This window comes from Monopterus albus, unplaced genomic scaffold (assembly GCF_001952655.1).
Source record: "Monopterus albus unplaced genomic scaffold, M_albus_1.0 scaffold434.1, whole genome shotgun sequence".
NCBI classification, from domain to species: Eukaryota; Metazoa; Chordata; class Actinopteri; order Synbranchiformes; family Synbranchidae; genus Monopterus; species Monopterus albus.
Window position 1 is genome coordinate 391,368 of NW_018128314.1, and position 16,978 is coordinate 408,345.

Genomic DNA, 16,978 nt, shown 5'->3' on the forward strand with positions numbered 1-16,978 from the left:
CACTGGAAATCACTCATTATTGTGTGAATAATGTACAAATAGTAAAAGCAACGCCAACTGTGTGTGTGAAACCAAGCCAGTCTTGACCTAGACCGAGTCAGTGTCTGGACTGCTGACACATCTGGGTCTACACAGGCTTGGTATCAGAGTGCTGTCTGCATGTATACTGGTTTGTTAATGGGAGAGCCACCAGAGGCAGTAATAATTAGAAATCCCTCTCACGATGTTGACCTCATTCAGACATTCAGCTCATTGCTTGACAGACTGTCCATTTATGTATCTGACTGATATTTTTGCAGACTCACAGCATAGTAGTAATCTGTGTTCATTTAACGTAGGGTCTTCTGATAGTTTTCCATGTTTCTCTCTCTCTCTGACTGGAATTTAGTTTGATAACATTTGCAATGGCTGATATTCACTACATTATTAATGCAGTGTTTTAAGTTTGTTTATTCTTTTATCTTTCAGTTCACTTTGGGGGCTTTTACTTGTAAACAGGTCAGCGGGAAGTGCTTTGGGGGCTTTTAAACAGACAGGTTGGCAGGAAGGGGTCAGAGATCCTAGGTTCAAAGGTTAGAGCTCATACAAGACTAACTAGTGAATTTGTACAACCAAAGAAATCTATTTTGTGGTTCAGGAATAATAAATTTTAGTTTTCATTTATGAATGCTGATTCCCTGTATTGTGCTTTTTGTCCTTGACAGATTGAATGTGGAAAAACCACAAGACAAGAATGAGGCACATGAAGTATGTAAAGTCAAATAGGCAGTGTTGTTTGCACATTGTGCATCATTAATACAAAAAAATGTGACATTGTTAATCTGTAAAGTACACGCTAACAATGTTAAAGGTTAAACCACTTCTGTAAACTGAAGCACTGCCCCAACACTACTTAACAAGGACACTGTCATCTTAAAAAGATTATTCAGCTGTTTTTAAAAAGTATAAAAGTTACAAAAAAAAGCTGTTGATGTATTTCACCAAAACTATTTGAAGTCTAAGGATATCTGTCTGAACCTTGAATTACATCTTTACTGCTAACAGCTGTATCAAGGCTTGACCAAACCATTTTACTGATGAATGTGAAAGTGATTTTAGGAAATACTTTTTATCCATTATTATGCTCTCCTCTGATTTTTTTCACTTTGTGAAACATTACACAAAAAGCAAAAACAACCTTATAGGAGATGTTCTGACATATGATACATCTTTTCATTTTATTAATGAAAAATGCCAACTTTTAGCTGTTAAAGTACAAAAACCATCTCCATCACCTTCTCTGTGGTCAAGTAATACTAAGCAGTAATACTGGACAAATCATTTTGTACAACATTTAGCTTCTGCAGGCAAAAGCACCGAATCTGAGGCAACTGACTTGTATTTCCAAAACTACAGAATATCACAGGAGCGCTGTCATTTCTAAAACACTTTGTAGCTTTCATACATTATCAGTACCAAATGCCTGTGTATCATGTCTGTGTATTTACATCCTTCAATCTACTGCCTTCTTTCATAGCAAATCACATCTCATATATTTACACCAGGTTCCCCCAGAACTTAACCAAAAACATTGACTTCTATTTGTAATAAAATTTTGTTTTTTAAATGAACAGCAACTTGCAGTATATTTATTAAAAATCACCCAGGTATAAAGTGCATTTGGCCGATTTTTAACTCATTAGAATGAAGTTAAACACAGGTGGAGATTAAACTCCTCAAGCTATAAATTGGATTTTTTTAAAGAGATGCTGAGAAATGTGGCCAGATTTGTGACGTTAATCAGAAATTGACTATTCGGTAAACCCCAGCACAGCAGGCCTTCAGTCTCTGAATTACTCAACGTGTTTAAACAGTGTATATAGGGCAACAGGCTATTTGGATGTCAACGTTGTGCGGGCCTGCAGGTTCAGGACTACAGCTAACTGTCCTACAATACACAAACACTGCTGTTTCTTTACTTTCATATAGCCTAAGTAAAGATGGGGCTTAGCGAACAGTCAACACATGCACATGGTAGATGTTAGTATAGAAATACATGAGCCTTATTGTGGTACACAGTAAATATAGGTCTGAATGCACTGAGCTTAGCAGCATCTGTTAAATCATTTCTGCCAACAACTTGTAGTTCTGAAGTCACGTATTAAAACACAAGTGAATCAGAAAAATGCCTCACAGCAAAAGCACAGAGAGCGCAGCTTTACACTGCTGCATGACATAAAGCTATTCAACATTTATACATGTTAAATGTTCATTGTTGGTGCATCTTCATTCATCCCACCTGAGTGTCCTTTAGTAAATAATTCACACTTGGTTCCCATTTTCCTGTGCTCTTTTAGTTGGCTATCAATTTGCATAAAAGAAAATTATGATGCTTCACTATCTGACATCTTTATTCATCCCTTAGGGTTCTTACTAAATTCCCAAATACCAACCTCATCCTCAGCAGGTGAAGAGCCAGTGACTGCTTCTCACTCAGTCTGTTAGGATTCAGACATGGATCGGCATGTGTGGGTGGGGTGGGGTACATCTCCCTGTCAGTCCTCAGGCATGTTACCTCTGGGTCAGTGTGTGTATGTGTGTGTGTGTGTTGAGCTGTCACACAATGCTGAGGTCAGATCTCTATGTCCACCGGCCTGATGTCTCCAGTCTTGTTCTCTTGCACCCACAGCTCTCTGTCTTTGGCTGGGTCCACACACTGCAGCAGCTGGTCCACTGGCTCCATTGTCTGGAACCAGTAAGAACAGCAGTAGGTTTAAGCCTCAAAACAGAAACAAAATGCCTTTTGCTTGCCTGGAATCAGGGCTGTGCCTTGGCTCTTAGGTTCCACCAGCAGAGGGAACCAAAGTCATGTATGATCAATTCAACTCAAATTTCATTCTCCCTTGGGGAAAGTTTAGTTGGTTTTAATGGACTGTCTATATTAAGCTTAGTATTTATAGGCCATCACTACCAGACAGCAACAAAGTAAACCTGCTAGGTCACAGCATTATTTGCCATCTTCTAGAGAACCCTGTCAGAGCTTAGCACCATTTAGTACAATAAAACAGAAAAAAATAAAAAATCATTAGAACAAATGTGATGTCCTGATAGCTTGGCATGCCACTTAGACAGAGACACCGCAAATGAGTTCATGGAGTTCAGCTTGCTTGGTAAAAAAAAAGACACCGGGGAACAGACTGAGGAACAACAATGGAGTGATGCAGTATCTGGTTGGCACACGTTGACTCAAGAAAGACAAACAACATAATTATCTATCAGCCCTCAACAGATCCTACTAGGACCTACAGACATGTAGGTGCAACAAACCATGTTAACAGGATGCACAAATCTAATGAGACAATGGAAGCCAACTACACCATCTTCATTTAGTTATGAACAAGCTGCATTCAGACTTGTTCATGAAAACACAGAGATATAAATATAAAGACCTGTGGGTGTAGAATGGGGAAAAAACCCTACATGCTTAAAGGAAGGGCGGATCATGTTGATGCAATATGTTAATGGGTGTTTGATATAAAAATTAGGTGATATGCATTTCATTCAAATGAGTTCTAACAATTCTAGTTCTTGTTGATCCCCAGTAGATTTATGAAAAAGTAACAGGCCTCCCTTGAGGCACTCGACACACTCTATCCATAGAGTTACTGTGAAGCAGCTGAAGCTAAAGTTGTACTCACACTTTGATTGAACATGTCTGTCTCATGCCGAAGGGTGGTGTACTGGCAAAGATGCTGTCTGATCATCTCCACCCGCTCCACCTCCAACCGCTCCAGCTCCTGAGCAGAAGAGCAGGTTGTAATGAGTCAGAGGAATCTCTACACCTGTCTACACTGAGCAGATACAAGAATCTCCACTGACAAAACATAGATCTGCAAAGATCATTTATAATTCCTGTTTAAAAACTGTTCGTATTAGAGAGGAGTCTTGTTTCTTTAGCACCTGCAAATATTGGTAGTGTCTAAGTGATTTCTTTTTTCCAAAGATAGGGATCCCTTTGTTAAAGTTACTTGACAGGAAGGACTATATTTGCATTTCATTTTTCTCACTTGTATAACTCTTTTTTGTTTAATTTGGCACCTACAGTTTCTTTTATACATGTGCCTGCCATAAAAATGGAACAGTATCTGTTTTTTTAAATGAGACTCTATTGTAAAATAGCTGTAATGTATTGTTATAAACCCGATGAACATTAAAACAAACAGCAAAGCTTCTTCTCGCACTTAAAATAACAGACAGACAATCACTGAACACATGGTTTCTTACCAGACTTGTGGTGACTATCTCCTCAAACCATTTGGACTGGGACTGGTTATAAAGGTCGACACAGCGCATCAGATCATCTCCTGTTACAAATAATACACAGAATGTGATCAGGGGACTTTTACTCTGGAAATATTTGCACTAGAACAACAATGAGACCTGCCTACTGTCTCGTTCACTTGGGCTCTGTGGGAATACTGCGTAGCAAACCTGTAGTACACAGTGCGTCCACTAGACGGTGGTACTGCCCAACTAGTCCCCTCCCAGCTGATCTTATTGCAACACATGTACTGCATTTGTTCCACCTCACTCAGCTGACAGGATTATCTGGACTGATAACAGATTTCATTATATGTTAAGCAATGATAAAAAGGGGAACTCTGATCTGTCCTTTCATTAATGTTACTGCCTGCATCCTGCTGACAACACAAACAAGTGCTAATCATCTAGGAGATTAGATCAGAGAGGAAATGATGCTAATCATCCTTTTCTCCTGCAGTCGGTGTCTGCTCACTATTTTTATATTCACATTAAAACTGTATTCTTCTTTAGCTCAAAGCTGCATACCAGTGTTTCTCAAAGTGGAGTCTGGGGACCACAAGAGCTCCTAGTGGCAGTTTAAACAGGTCTGCAATGGAATGGCAGACTGTACAGTAGAAAATGTGGTATTTCACTGCACTATTCTCTGTTCAGTTACCTACAGCAAAAACCGATATTTAATTCTGTGACAGGCTGTATTTAGCTGAATTTAGTTAAATAGGAAAAGCTAATAGTTTTCTGGATTTATTAGTGATTTAAACACAGGGATTATGTATGTGGACTACACAGCTAACTATGTAACTACGGGGAGCCATGAAAAAGAGTGACAGAAAAATAGCAACAAAAATGGTGATGCAGCTGTACGGGTTGTTGTAAGTCAGGTTACACAAGTACACCTCTTAAATCTGCATACTTCTTTAAGATAACAACCCAACAACTGCGGTTAGGCCTCCTAACCCACTAATACACCCTCCCAAGCAAAACAGCTAGCATGAACAAAACACCAGTCTAAATGATTACACAGCTACACACCCATAATATACTGACCTTATAACACTGAGTGAAATATATTTTGTCTTAAATGCACAATAACTGATTTTCGGTAGGTATGGGGCAGCAGTACCAACCTGTAAACGTAGGATTAACAAATGGCTACCAGTTGCATATTTACACATATACAGTAGCAGACACCATGCAATATTAGCATTCATTTGGAGTTGTGTTTTATGGCTAACAGTTGCATATTTACACATATAGCAGACACCATGCAGTATTAGCATTCATTTGGAGTTGTGTTTTTGGCTACCTGACACATGCCATTCCAATAGGCACCTTTTTATTTGCTCTGTTTTGGTCTCCATCAACACCCAAGAAATATATCTGGTACATAATATATTCAACAAACGCTGCCAACTTTGTTACTCTGCTGTTTGATGCTGAGCAGGTGGATTTTCAAAATTTTCACTTTGAACAGCTGTTTAAAAAAATAAATAAACTCACTGATGGTTACAGGAAGTGACTGACTTACATTTTCCAAAGGGTGTGCTACCAAATATTAAGTTAAGTTGAGGGTGGCAATAATTCTGTCCAGTTCATTTTGGGAGTTCTGTGTGGAATGGATCAGATTTGGGGTTTTTTCTCTGCTTTTTTGTGTTGTTCCAATGGAAAACAAAAGAAATAAACATGAGAATACGAAAAGAATTTGTGATTGCACCAATTTTCTGGGGGAAGCGGTGTGCTATCTGACAGAAATGCAGGGGTGCCAGCATTTTTGGCCATGACTGTATACTGAGATGAAACCCTGTGCGTTTTTCCATCAAAAGGAAATATTCTAGAGCTAAAACAAGAATCTGAACAAGTTCTGTGGCTGTGAACAATGTTTGGGTGTATAGCATGCACTTACAACAACTATGCTACTGGCAGGTCTGTTGGATCGAAGATGTTAAAATGAACAGATCTATTGAAATTGGTTTGTGTGGATTTGATGTTCTGGCACATCAAACGGCACAATTCACAGTAAACACTTTTGTTCAGATCAGCTCAGAATCTGCATCTATTAACAGAAAAGGGAAGAAAAAAACTGGAATATAATCCAAATTGCTGCTTATTATGCTGCAGATGAGCCCTTACATCAGCTACCAACTCTTAAAAAAGCTAAAATGAATACCAATACATTTCTTTCTTGTATATAAAAAGCAGAACTAATGAGCTCCATAAAAAGATGACAGTTGTCTTTGATATAAAAACTTTAGAAAATCCCCAGAATAGAAGGAGATAAATGAGCAACTGCTGTGTGTAATCCACTGCAGTGAGAGGATGAAGCACTAATGAGTCTTTGTTATGAGCAGACAGATGCTGTGCTTTAGTTGTTTTGGCATCAACCTGCTCTCTGCTTCCCTTACACCATAGCCGTCCTCACTGGCAGCCAGACGCCACGAGCACCGTCAACAACTGCTGCTGTTTTTCTCCCGGGTTGCGTAAGCTGCATGGAGGAGGGATGACCGTGTGTGCACTCAGAAAGCCAGTTTGGATCGAGGACTCATGTGCAACAGCATGTGGTCATGCCTGGTTGTGTCATGACATCACTCTGGCAGAGAGTCTACATCTGTTTATTCTGAGCCTGTCATTTTGTCATTTTCCTCCGGTCATACATGTGTTTCCACTGTTTTTAGAGTTCAAATGGAGTCTGATAATTAGAATGAATTAACACTTCATTATTTATCATCCATTTAATCAGAAACTGCGCTCCTCTTGTGTTCGTGGGGAGCGGTATTTTGCTCTTAATGCCAATTTATATTGAGTGTATCAGACAGCGTTGCAATTACAAATGAATAATTTTATCATCACATAGCAGCAGCTTCAGAGTGATATGATGGTTAATGTGTGGTGCTCATGGGTCACAAATAAATACTGTTATTTCATACTGGTTCAGTTGTCTGACAGAAATGAATTTGTAAATAAGAGATAAATCAGAATATGCTAGATAAATAAGAACATAAATATGACTATCATAAATTAGGGAGCATTACAACACTGTACCGGGGCCTGCAGAGAGTAGGAGGTGCAACAGGCTGGTGCTCAGCACAATAACCAGCTGTGAGTGGTCACAGGCAGCAAAGGCAACATGTGCCCATCGTCTCTGTTTCATATATTTTCAACATCAATATAGCCAATGATGCATCCCAGCTGTTGGCATTAACCTCTATGTACGCTGATGCTATCAGATGACACTGTGACCATGAAATGATGATTTAGTCAGCTGGGCTCTCTCTCTCTCTGGCAATGTTGTGTGCACTGTGAGAAGCTAGCAGAGTAGTGTAACTCACCCCGTTGACTCTCTCTTACTTCTGACTGTAAATATGTGATGGCTTTTCTTAGTATAAAACTATTTTTTTCATAAAAGACAGGCCTCTCATTTTTTGTGAGAAAGATACACGTCACTCAGTGCAAAGCTGTGGCTCGTGGGTGTGACTTTAATAGTTTTCTGAAAACACTATGGCACAGACAAAAAGGCTAACTCAGAGTCACTGACATTACAGCTGAAGTCAGAAGTTATACACCTCAGCCAAATACATTTAAACTACGTTTTTCACCACTCCAGACATTTAATCCTATAAACATTCTCGGTCTTAGGTCAGTTAGTGTCACTACCTATTATTTTAAGAATGTGAAATGTCAACAGCAGGAAAAAAGTTTGATTTCAGCTTTTATTTCTTCCATCACATTCCCAGTGTTTCAGAAGTTTACATACACTCGGTTAGTATTTGGTAGCTTTGCCTTTAAATTGTTGAACTTAGGTCAAACGTTTCAGGACGCCTTCTACAAGCTTCTTACAATAAGCTGCTGGAATTTTCACCCATTCCTCCTGAACTGGTGGAACTCAGTCAGGTTTATAGGCCTCCTTGCTCACACACACACATATTTCTTCAGTTCTTCCCACATATTTTCTATTGGACTGAGGTCAGGGCTTTGTGGTGGCCACTCCAATACCTTGACTTTGTTGTCCTTAAGCCATTTTGCCACAACCTTGGAAGTCTGCTTGGGCTCATTGTCCATTGAAAGACCCACTGTGACCAAGCTTTAACTTCCTGGCTGATGTCTTGAGATGTTGCTTCAATATATCCACATCATCTTCCTTCCTCATGATGCCATCTATTTTGTTGAAGTGCCCTAGTCCCTCCTGCAGCAAAGCACCCCCACAACATGATGCTGCCATGCTTCATGGTTGGGATGGTGTTCTTCAGCTTACAAGCCTCCCCCTGTGGCTAAACAGGTCCATTTTTGTTTCATCAGACCAGAGGACATTTCTCCAAAAAGTCAGATCTTGGTCCTCACTACTGTTGTTCTGTGATTGATTTGTACTGGAACATTCACATTTCTTCGTGTTCTTCTGTATCAGAGTAATCCTGTGAAAGCTGACTGTACACACAGGGGTACACTGCAAACAGAAATCACTAATAGCCAATTTGCCAAACATTTAATAGTGCCAGTTTGCCAAAACATAGACAAATATAGGGTCAAAAACAGGGCTCAAGCTGTATGTCACAGCGCAGCTCACTGAATCCATGAACACAAACACTTCCTGTTTATTACCCAAAGCATTATGGGAAGTGAAGTTAGAAATCAAAGATGAACATCCTCCATAAAAATAGTCAAAGAAGATGTTACTCTTGCTTATGAATTTCACTTTATATTTATAGGAGGAAAACCCATATTCACACAGTAAAACACTCCCTTTTGTTTCCAGTAGAAGTTTACTAGTATTTAAACAGAGCAGTCTGATGACAAAATCTTAAAACATGCTGCCTAACATTATTAGTCCAATTATCTTATGCCACCAGATGTTTCCTCCCACTAGTTCTAAGAACAATAACATTTTCACCCACTATAATCTCTAACACAGGAAACAACTTTGTGAGATGGGCATTTTTGCAGCCACATCATTAATGCTCATGCATGTATCTCCACCAGGGGCTATGGCGCTAGTCCACACCCACACCTTTCTATCAGTCTGGTGTGAACACACACAGGTTGGGCAAAGAATGTTTCTGACCCTCCTTCTTTCCACTTCTCCCATCCCTACATTAAAAGAAAAAAAAAAACACCGCCACCACATCCCCGTCTGGCTCAAAGTGCTGATAAAGTACTCATGTAAAAAGACAAACACAGCATCTCAGGTCACAGCCAATCTCAAGTGACCGCTACAACAAAAGGCTAAAGATAGGGATAGGGAATAATATCCAGTAATATCCACTCCTTGCTAAACTGTATGGGTCATGCTGATTTGTCGCTAAACTAATTGTGGCACTGCTCAGATGAGCTATGGCAAGTGAGAATCCCAGTGGGATTTTTATAGGTCTTTGTCTGACACTTCAATAGCCTCTGATCAAATCCAAACATGTTTGCTTCCAGTAAATAAAAATAAAAAAATAAAAAATTACCCCATATTCATGTATAAAGCCGAACAGTTCAGTAATGACAACTAACAAATGAACCATTAGTTCACAGTTTTCATTCCCGCAGTGACTGAGACAAACACAATCAGAGCCAATACCATGCACACTCGGGTCCATTAGGATCCATTTCAGTTTTGGACATACTGACACAAAGACCTGAGACCCGCAGCAGTTGACCTGATTAGACTGAGCCGAATTTGAAACTGGTCCAACTCTGGTTGCTCCTTGGGTCATCAGAACCATGTGCACCGGTGAAAACCTCTAGCCATAAACTCGAACGTTTTGCAACCACTGCTCTACCCTCAGACCAAAGTGCAAACTCTGTACACAAGAGAACCTAAACAGAATGCCATTACATAAACATTCATGGTCCCGAAGGATGAACCCTTTTGATTTTAATGAACCTATATAGACATAACATTTTATAATAATAATACATTAGATATCATAGCAAAGGCTATCCTTCTTTTTCACAGCTACAGTATGTAACTTAAGGTAGCACCAGCACGAACCAATCCACTCTGCTCCACCCAGTACTCCCTCACCCCGCTCCACTACGATCTGCTCTGCTCTGCCACGCTCTGCCCAGCTTTAACAGGCATTTGTCATTATGAAACTACAAGAAAAGAAATTGCAACAAAACTTACTGATCAAGCAGAAATAACTATAAATCTCTGATTGGCCTGAGAGGTTAATCCCACACAAAATCTTTAGAAGCCAACATCTCTGCCCTGCTGCCAGTGCTGCTCAATGATGTCTGGGTCACAGGAGATAGCACCTCTCCACATTAAGACAAGTTACAGAGCATATTTGTACAACAAAAATCTTAGAAAAAAGTTCCATAAAAAATAAAAGAACTAAAACATTTATGACCAATGCAAAAGCAGCAGTCAGCTAAAATTAAAACAGCTTAATGGACACACACTACTTTTCACAACCACATGCATGTGAGAATTTGCAACATAAATACGCTGACCAGTACTCCCTCCCATTTAAAATAACAAACACCTGAGTGAGACTGTGACCTGTGGTTTGAACTTTGACATCTGCTCTGACCTGCTTGTGTGGATTTCCTACGGGCCTTCTTGATGTCTTCTTCAATCTTGTTGCTGAGTTTGATCTCCAACTGCTGAGTCTTCAACTCCAGTTCTTTTTGTCTGTCGGCCAGAGCTTTACGGGCCTGATGGAGATAAGGGACTGAAGTCACATATAGAAAACTAAAAACAAAACAAAACACAGGCTTAATTTTACTAAACAATCTAATCTTACTGTACAGTTTTTGCATTTCCAAAAATGGTAGCAAACCTTTATCTTACAGACATTTGCAGTGTTCTGGAAACAAACACTTTCAATAAAACAATAAATAAGTGTTCAGCTCCTATAATGTTAATCTGCATCCATTTATCACAGTGATAATACATTTTGCTACATACTTTCTCAATATTCATCCATCATCCTGAGTTAAAGCTGCCTTATGACAGCTAACATGGCCAGCATCATAGTTTGTCCCACTTTAAAAGCTCAGTCGTATAACAGATGGGTTTATCAGAGAGAAAATGTTTAGTCCCTTCTCAGAGTGAATGCTGCTCAGATGACACATGATGTGAGGCAGATTTGCAGTTGCCTTCAGGCTTCAGCCAATTACTTTTCACTGTACATATACAAAAAGCAAGAAACATTCCAAGGACAGGAAACAGCCGTCAGCTTTATGGAAGAAACATGGAATTTTAATCACCAGTGAGATGATTCCTAAAAATCTGCTGCAGCCAAATGCAAGCAAAGAACTGTGTTGCATTATAGTTGCAATGCTTGGTCTTATGTCTGTGTTTTTGTGTGTGTACCTTCTCCACTGCTGCGTAGCGCCCAACCAGCTGCTTCCGTAGGTCTGCGATGTGATGGTCAAACCTCTTCATGTCCTTCTTAAAGTTCTCCCTGAAGGCCAGCAAAGGCTTTTCCACTTCACTATGGAGCTGCTCAAAATAATAACAGCAAACAGTTGCTGTAATGAAATGTTAGTTTTCTTAAGTGTCATATGCAGAGACCTCCTCTTTGCAAACCTGAGATCTATAAGCTACTGTAAAAACCACAGGGTCACCAAGAGGCAGATGCGTTAATTGCTTTAGGGGCCAATTTCCTCACAAAAACTAAAGGTTTATCATTTATGTTACTATTAACATTTGTTTGTCAGCCAGATCTTGAGAGCCAGCCCTAACAGCTCCAGTAGCTTCTTGTCATTAACAAGTTAGCTAGGTGTGACAGAATCATAAGACACTAAATTGCTGAAGTCAGTGCTTTTGATCAGTTTTTGTCACATATTGAAACATAAAAATGATTCACTTCTGTGGTATTGTTAAGCGATTATAACAAGCTAATCTTTAAGGCACACAGCCAGTTATGGTAGCGATGACAGGTTTAGTGTGCGGTTCTCCAGTACTACCCTTTTCATACCTGTTAAGTTCACAACACAAGTTGAGTGACAAATTCAAAATTGTAATTTTAAAAGGCATGTTGCAAACTTTGTGAACTTTAGCCTTAAGTTGAACATTACTCCATTTTTACTTGAACATTCCACTTTCTGAGGCTTTATTAGAGACTTTAACTCAGCATAGGATTTTTTTTCTCAAAACTGAGTTAAAAACACAGAAAAATTCCTCTGTCATCTTCTATATTTTAGTGGTCCCATGGATATTATTTTTATGTGGTGAACAGTCAGAATTGCATACCATGTGACACACATTGGTCCAACAAGACTTTATTCTGCTGTCCTTACAAAAGAAAAGGCTGTGGATATATTTTTAGGATCACAAACACTGCAAAATGGCTCTTTGTATGATCACAGCTTGAGCCATAGGTCCAATAAAAATGAAAGAAATGAGGACTCTGAGGTTCATGCTCCATGGGATAAAAAAAAAAAGTGAAATCCTGAAAAAGCTTTCTTCCCTTTGCCCCCACTGCACCACATTCACTGGAAGAAACGGGCCCCTGTTTTGGAACAGAGTATCCAGTTCTTATAATAGGCTACATCCATGCCTCACACCTGGAGGCCCTGCACTCTTCTTATTGGCTCACAGGCATTGTGTTCTCATACTCAAGCCTGACCCTGTTGGTAAATGGAGACCAAAGGTTTGCATTCTGAGGCAAAAACACTGTCAGCAGGAGACTGCTCACCTGAAACACTCATGCTGCTGCTGAAACAAAGTAGGCCAGAGAAGTATTTTGCTCCTCAGCCTATCGCATTCAGTTGAACAAAGTCATGTGAGGACAGAAAGTTTGCACCATAGAAAAGGATGCCTTAGAAAAGTTATTTTCACTCAGTTCTGTCATATTTCCCCAGCATCAGGGTGTGGTGGGGCCGAGAAACAAATTAATGATTCACTGAAGTGTGAAGCTGAATTTCAATTTGGTGTTACTCTGTGATCCTTATTGTGTTGACTGCCCAAAAGCATGCACAACTTTTGATTACTTTCAGATTTCTGATAACTGACAAGAATAAATCTATCAGCCATCTTTAAGTGTTGACAATATAAATTGGAGCACAGATACACTAACTCCTCATGCATATAAAGTGATGCTGATCTAAAATTACCTCTTTACCCAGCAGCAAGTCACATAAAGGATTATACACTGAATTCCTGTAATAATAATAGTCATGAATCAAAAGGGGAAACCACTTTAACCAACCTCTATATATCTGATTTAATTATGCAAAAACCATAATTAGTTTTATTCCCGCTAGTCGCTTTCTACATTATGTCATCATCCTCCCACACTGTGCTAGTTTAGATGAGAAATGGTTTGATTTTATGGAGCCAAACAACAACCAGAACACTATATATCAACAATGCATAGCTTCCTTTTTAGTTATCCTAATTTATGAGGGTAAAAAAAAGGGTTTAAAATAAAGTTAAATGATGCAGAGTGTGAAAAGCTCCTGCTCCAAGAATGTGACAAGGCAATATTATTTTTAGATGAGTAACCTGTGTGAGTAGCAAGCCTGTCGTTGGTTATATGAACCTAATGAGCAATGTGGTGATGTGTCCCAGCTGTCAGTAATGAATGAGATCTAGAGCTCTGTCCTCCCTTCACTGGAAATCATCTTTCAAAGTTCATTTCCACTGAAATCTTCCTTCTCTTCCAAGAACCTGAAACAGTGCCGCACATCTGCACATCTCTGTGGGATAACATCACTGACTCCATTGCCTCCATTAGCCCAGATGTAATCCTGGTCTTTCGTCTTCACTCTCTTAACTCTCAAGACAAACTCACTGAATGCTTGCACTTCACAACCTAGAAATTAAGAGGAGTAGTCCCCTCAAAAACCAGCGATGGAGGAAAGGGAACTGAAGAAATTTATAGAGATTTTGGCTAGCATGTTTTCTGAAGTCATATACTGTAAATGTGTATATACACACACTCTAGAAGAAGCTACAAATAACATGATCACTCTCTTTCAAATGTAGATGCCTTCATCTTAGTCTTTTGTGTTTGTTTTCAAAATGCTGAATGCATCCATAAATAGCAAGGAAACAGCTGTGGAGGACACCGCATATATGCATACTATATGCACACTGTATAATTGTTAAGAAAAACATCCTGCATGATAAGCAAAGGTGCATCCAAGATCTGTCAATACAACTGGCTGTTTACCATGGTTACAAGTGGCCTGCAAAAACAACACAATATTTGAATTCTAGTGACTAAAACAAAGGGAAACTTCTATGCAGACACACATGAATGTAACTTTAGGTATCGGCATCAAGCAGCTAATTAATGTAGATAGCCTATGAAGTAAAGTGTAATGAATTACTTTTGAGGAGAACTTTAGGTGAACTTCAGCTTCGTCTGCCAGGCTCTTTTTCAGCTGGGCCCAAGCGTCCCCCAGAGTCCTGGGAACAGATAAGGAGGGGGGAGTGTGTGTGTTTAATATCTTCCACAAGAAAGGACCACACACACACACACACACACACACACACACTCTTTTATGTAAAGACGTGCAGGGAGGGCAGAAAGTGTCAGGGAAAGTTAGAGCTAGAGAGGGGGCAGGGGGGAATCCTATCTCACATACATACACACTTATTCACACACAGATGTGGTTCTGAAGCAGAGTCAGTGCAAAAGTTCACAGATAGACAAGTAACCAGTAAATCTAGAGAGCTGAGCCTGAGGTCCACAGCCAGTTCAGGAGCATGTATGGCACATGAGAGACAGCTCGGCTCTCTCTGCCTGCTATGAGCTCAGCTTTTCACGATATCTCAGGGCAACAACACAAAGAAGGCTTACATTGTTTTGATGACAAGGATTTGCATTAGATAATTAAGTTATTAAATTTGCATTATGTAATAATAAGTATAGGCCAGACATTTGTTTTGATTTAAAGAAAGTGAATGATACATAATCAGGACAGACAGAAAATGGCTTCAAGCTGAGGGGCTAGAAAACAGTCATCCAGCAGGCAGTCACAGCCATGAGGCTCTGGATCCAGGACTGACAGTCTTTATGGGGAAGTAGATCACTTCAAAGTGTTGCTCTGAATATTAGACATGTATGGAATCCCCTCCAAATCAATCCTTTACCAGCAACTAGATGGCATGATACAGGGTCCAAGAGCTTGAGATCTCGTGGGCAGCTGTGGCTCAGCGGGTCATTTCCTAACCAGAGGATTAGTGGTTCGATTCCCGGCTTGTCCAGTCAACATGTCGAGGTGTCCTTGAGCAAGACACTGAGCCCCCAGTTGCTCCCGGTGATGTCACCGGTGTGTGAATGTGTGAGTGTCTGGGGGTGCAAATGGGTGAATGGCTGAATAATGTGAAAGCGCTTTGAGTGTGCTGTAAAGTATAGAAAGGCGCTATACAAGTATAAGACCAAGAAATGTACTTTGTATATTCACAAAGCTGTCATATATAGACAATCTTTTCGTATTCTCATATCTTCACATATGTTAAAATTAATTTTATTTTTAATTTGCACCTTTTTTAACATAAAGGTTTTTCCAACCTCATAGAAAAGTGATACAAATGCAAACTGCCAGATAATCATATCACAAACTCCAAACATTTTTGACACTGCTGTCATTCCATATATTGCTTACACAGCATAATAAAAAGAGTGTGGCGCAAGATTTGCATGACAGCTGATGGCACTGGAACTGACATGGTTTAGAATTTTTGCAGGAGCCATGGTGGCTTGTTTGGATTTAAGAGAGTTGTAAACATGAGTTGGAATAGCTGCTGTAACTGAACAGAGAAGAAAGCAGCACTTGCAGAAACTTAAAGTATACTGTGATGTTCTCTTGTAAACAGAATGTGTGTTTACATTCAGTGTTGCTCACCAAAACAAGTTGTATCTTTTTTGGTCTAATAGATGATCAGAATGCAGTAGTGAGACCAGCTATGCTGTATGGGTTAGAGACTGTAGCAGGGAGGAAAAGACAAGAGGCAGAGATGGAGGTAGCAGAGATAAGGATGTTGAGGTTCTCTTTAGGAGGGACCAGGATGGACAGGATTAGGAATGAGCACATCAGAGGGACAGCTCAGGTCGGCTGTTTTGGGGACAAGGTCAGAGAGGCCAGATTGAGATGGTTTGGACATGTGCAGAGGAGGGATAGTGGTTATATTGGTAGAAGGATGTTGGAGATGGAGCTGCCAGGCAAGAGGTCAAGAGGAAGGCCAAAGAGGAGATATATGGATGTGCTAATCCATTTTTTTTAGTTTGTCTTACAGTCCCCAGTGGCACACAATCACTTACCAACAATATGCTGTATCTCAGGGAAAATTAATCTTCTGTCATTCAACAGAACTGATACAGTGACTGATTGGTAGCAGTAAAAAGTCACATTCCCACAGCTCTACCACACAAACTCAAGAATAAATAGACCAGTTGGTTCTGGGCTGCGGCTGGTTGGCTCGTAGGACTGACCAACAAAACAGCAATTGTCCTGTGTGACAGAGAACAGAATGAAAGTATTGTGCTGCGCTGCTCTGGGCGTGGGCAGGCTGAGCCGGCTGCCATAGTCCGGTCTCTATATGGGACAGTGCTATCTCACTCTGGCCCTCTATTACCATGCTAATAGGAAGAGGGGTTATCTGATATCCACGGAAACAGTAAGCCTAGGTAAACCTTTCCTGCACGCTCTGTTATTTGCAGAGAGGAGTTTTCCCACTTTCTTGGTTGGACATTTTGATGTGTGTGTGTTATATGTGTGTGCTCCAACATCACAGAATCTC

The 16,978-nt window shown here is 40.0% G+C and overlaps 1 protein-coding gene across 1 annotated transcript in view; it reads right to left on the reverse strand.

The window, feature by feature from the left end:
• Positions 1-1,200: 1,200 nt before the first annotated feature.
• gas7b (growth arrest-specific 7b) overlaps positions 1,201-16,978 on the reverse strand; it is a 54,707-nt gene continuing 38,929 nt past the window's right edge. Inside the window, exons 9-14 of the mRNA XM_020587018.1 lie at positions 14,563-14,641; positions 11,597-11,725; positions 10,812-10,935; positions 4,264-4,343; positions 3,678-3,776; positions 1,201-2,725 (exon numbers count right to left, since the gene is read on the reverse strand). Of these exons, the coding sequence (XP_020442674.1) occupies positions 2,612-2,725; positions 3,678-3,776; positions 4,264-4,343; positions 10,812-10,935; positions 11,597-11,725; positions 14,563-14,641 (625 nt within the window). The 3' untranslated portion in view covers positions 1,201-2,611. The remainder of the gene's footprint in view (positions 2,726-3,677; positions 3,777-4,263; positions 4,344-10,811; positions 10,936-11,596; positions 11,726-14,562; positions 14,642-16,978) is intronic.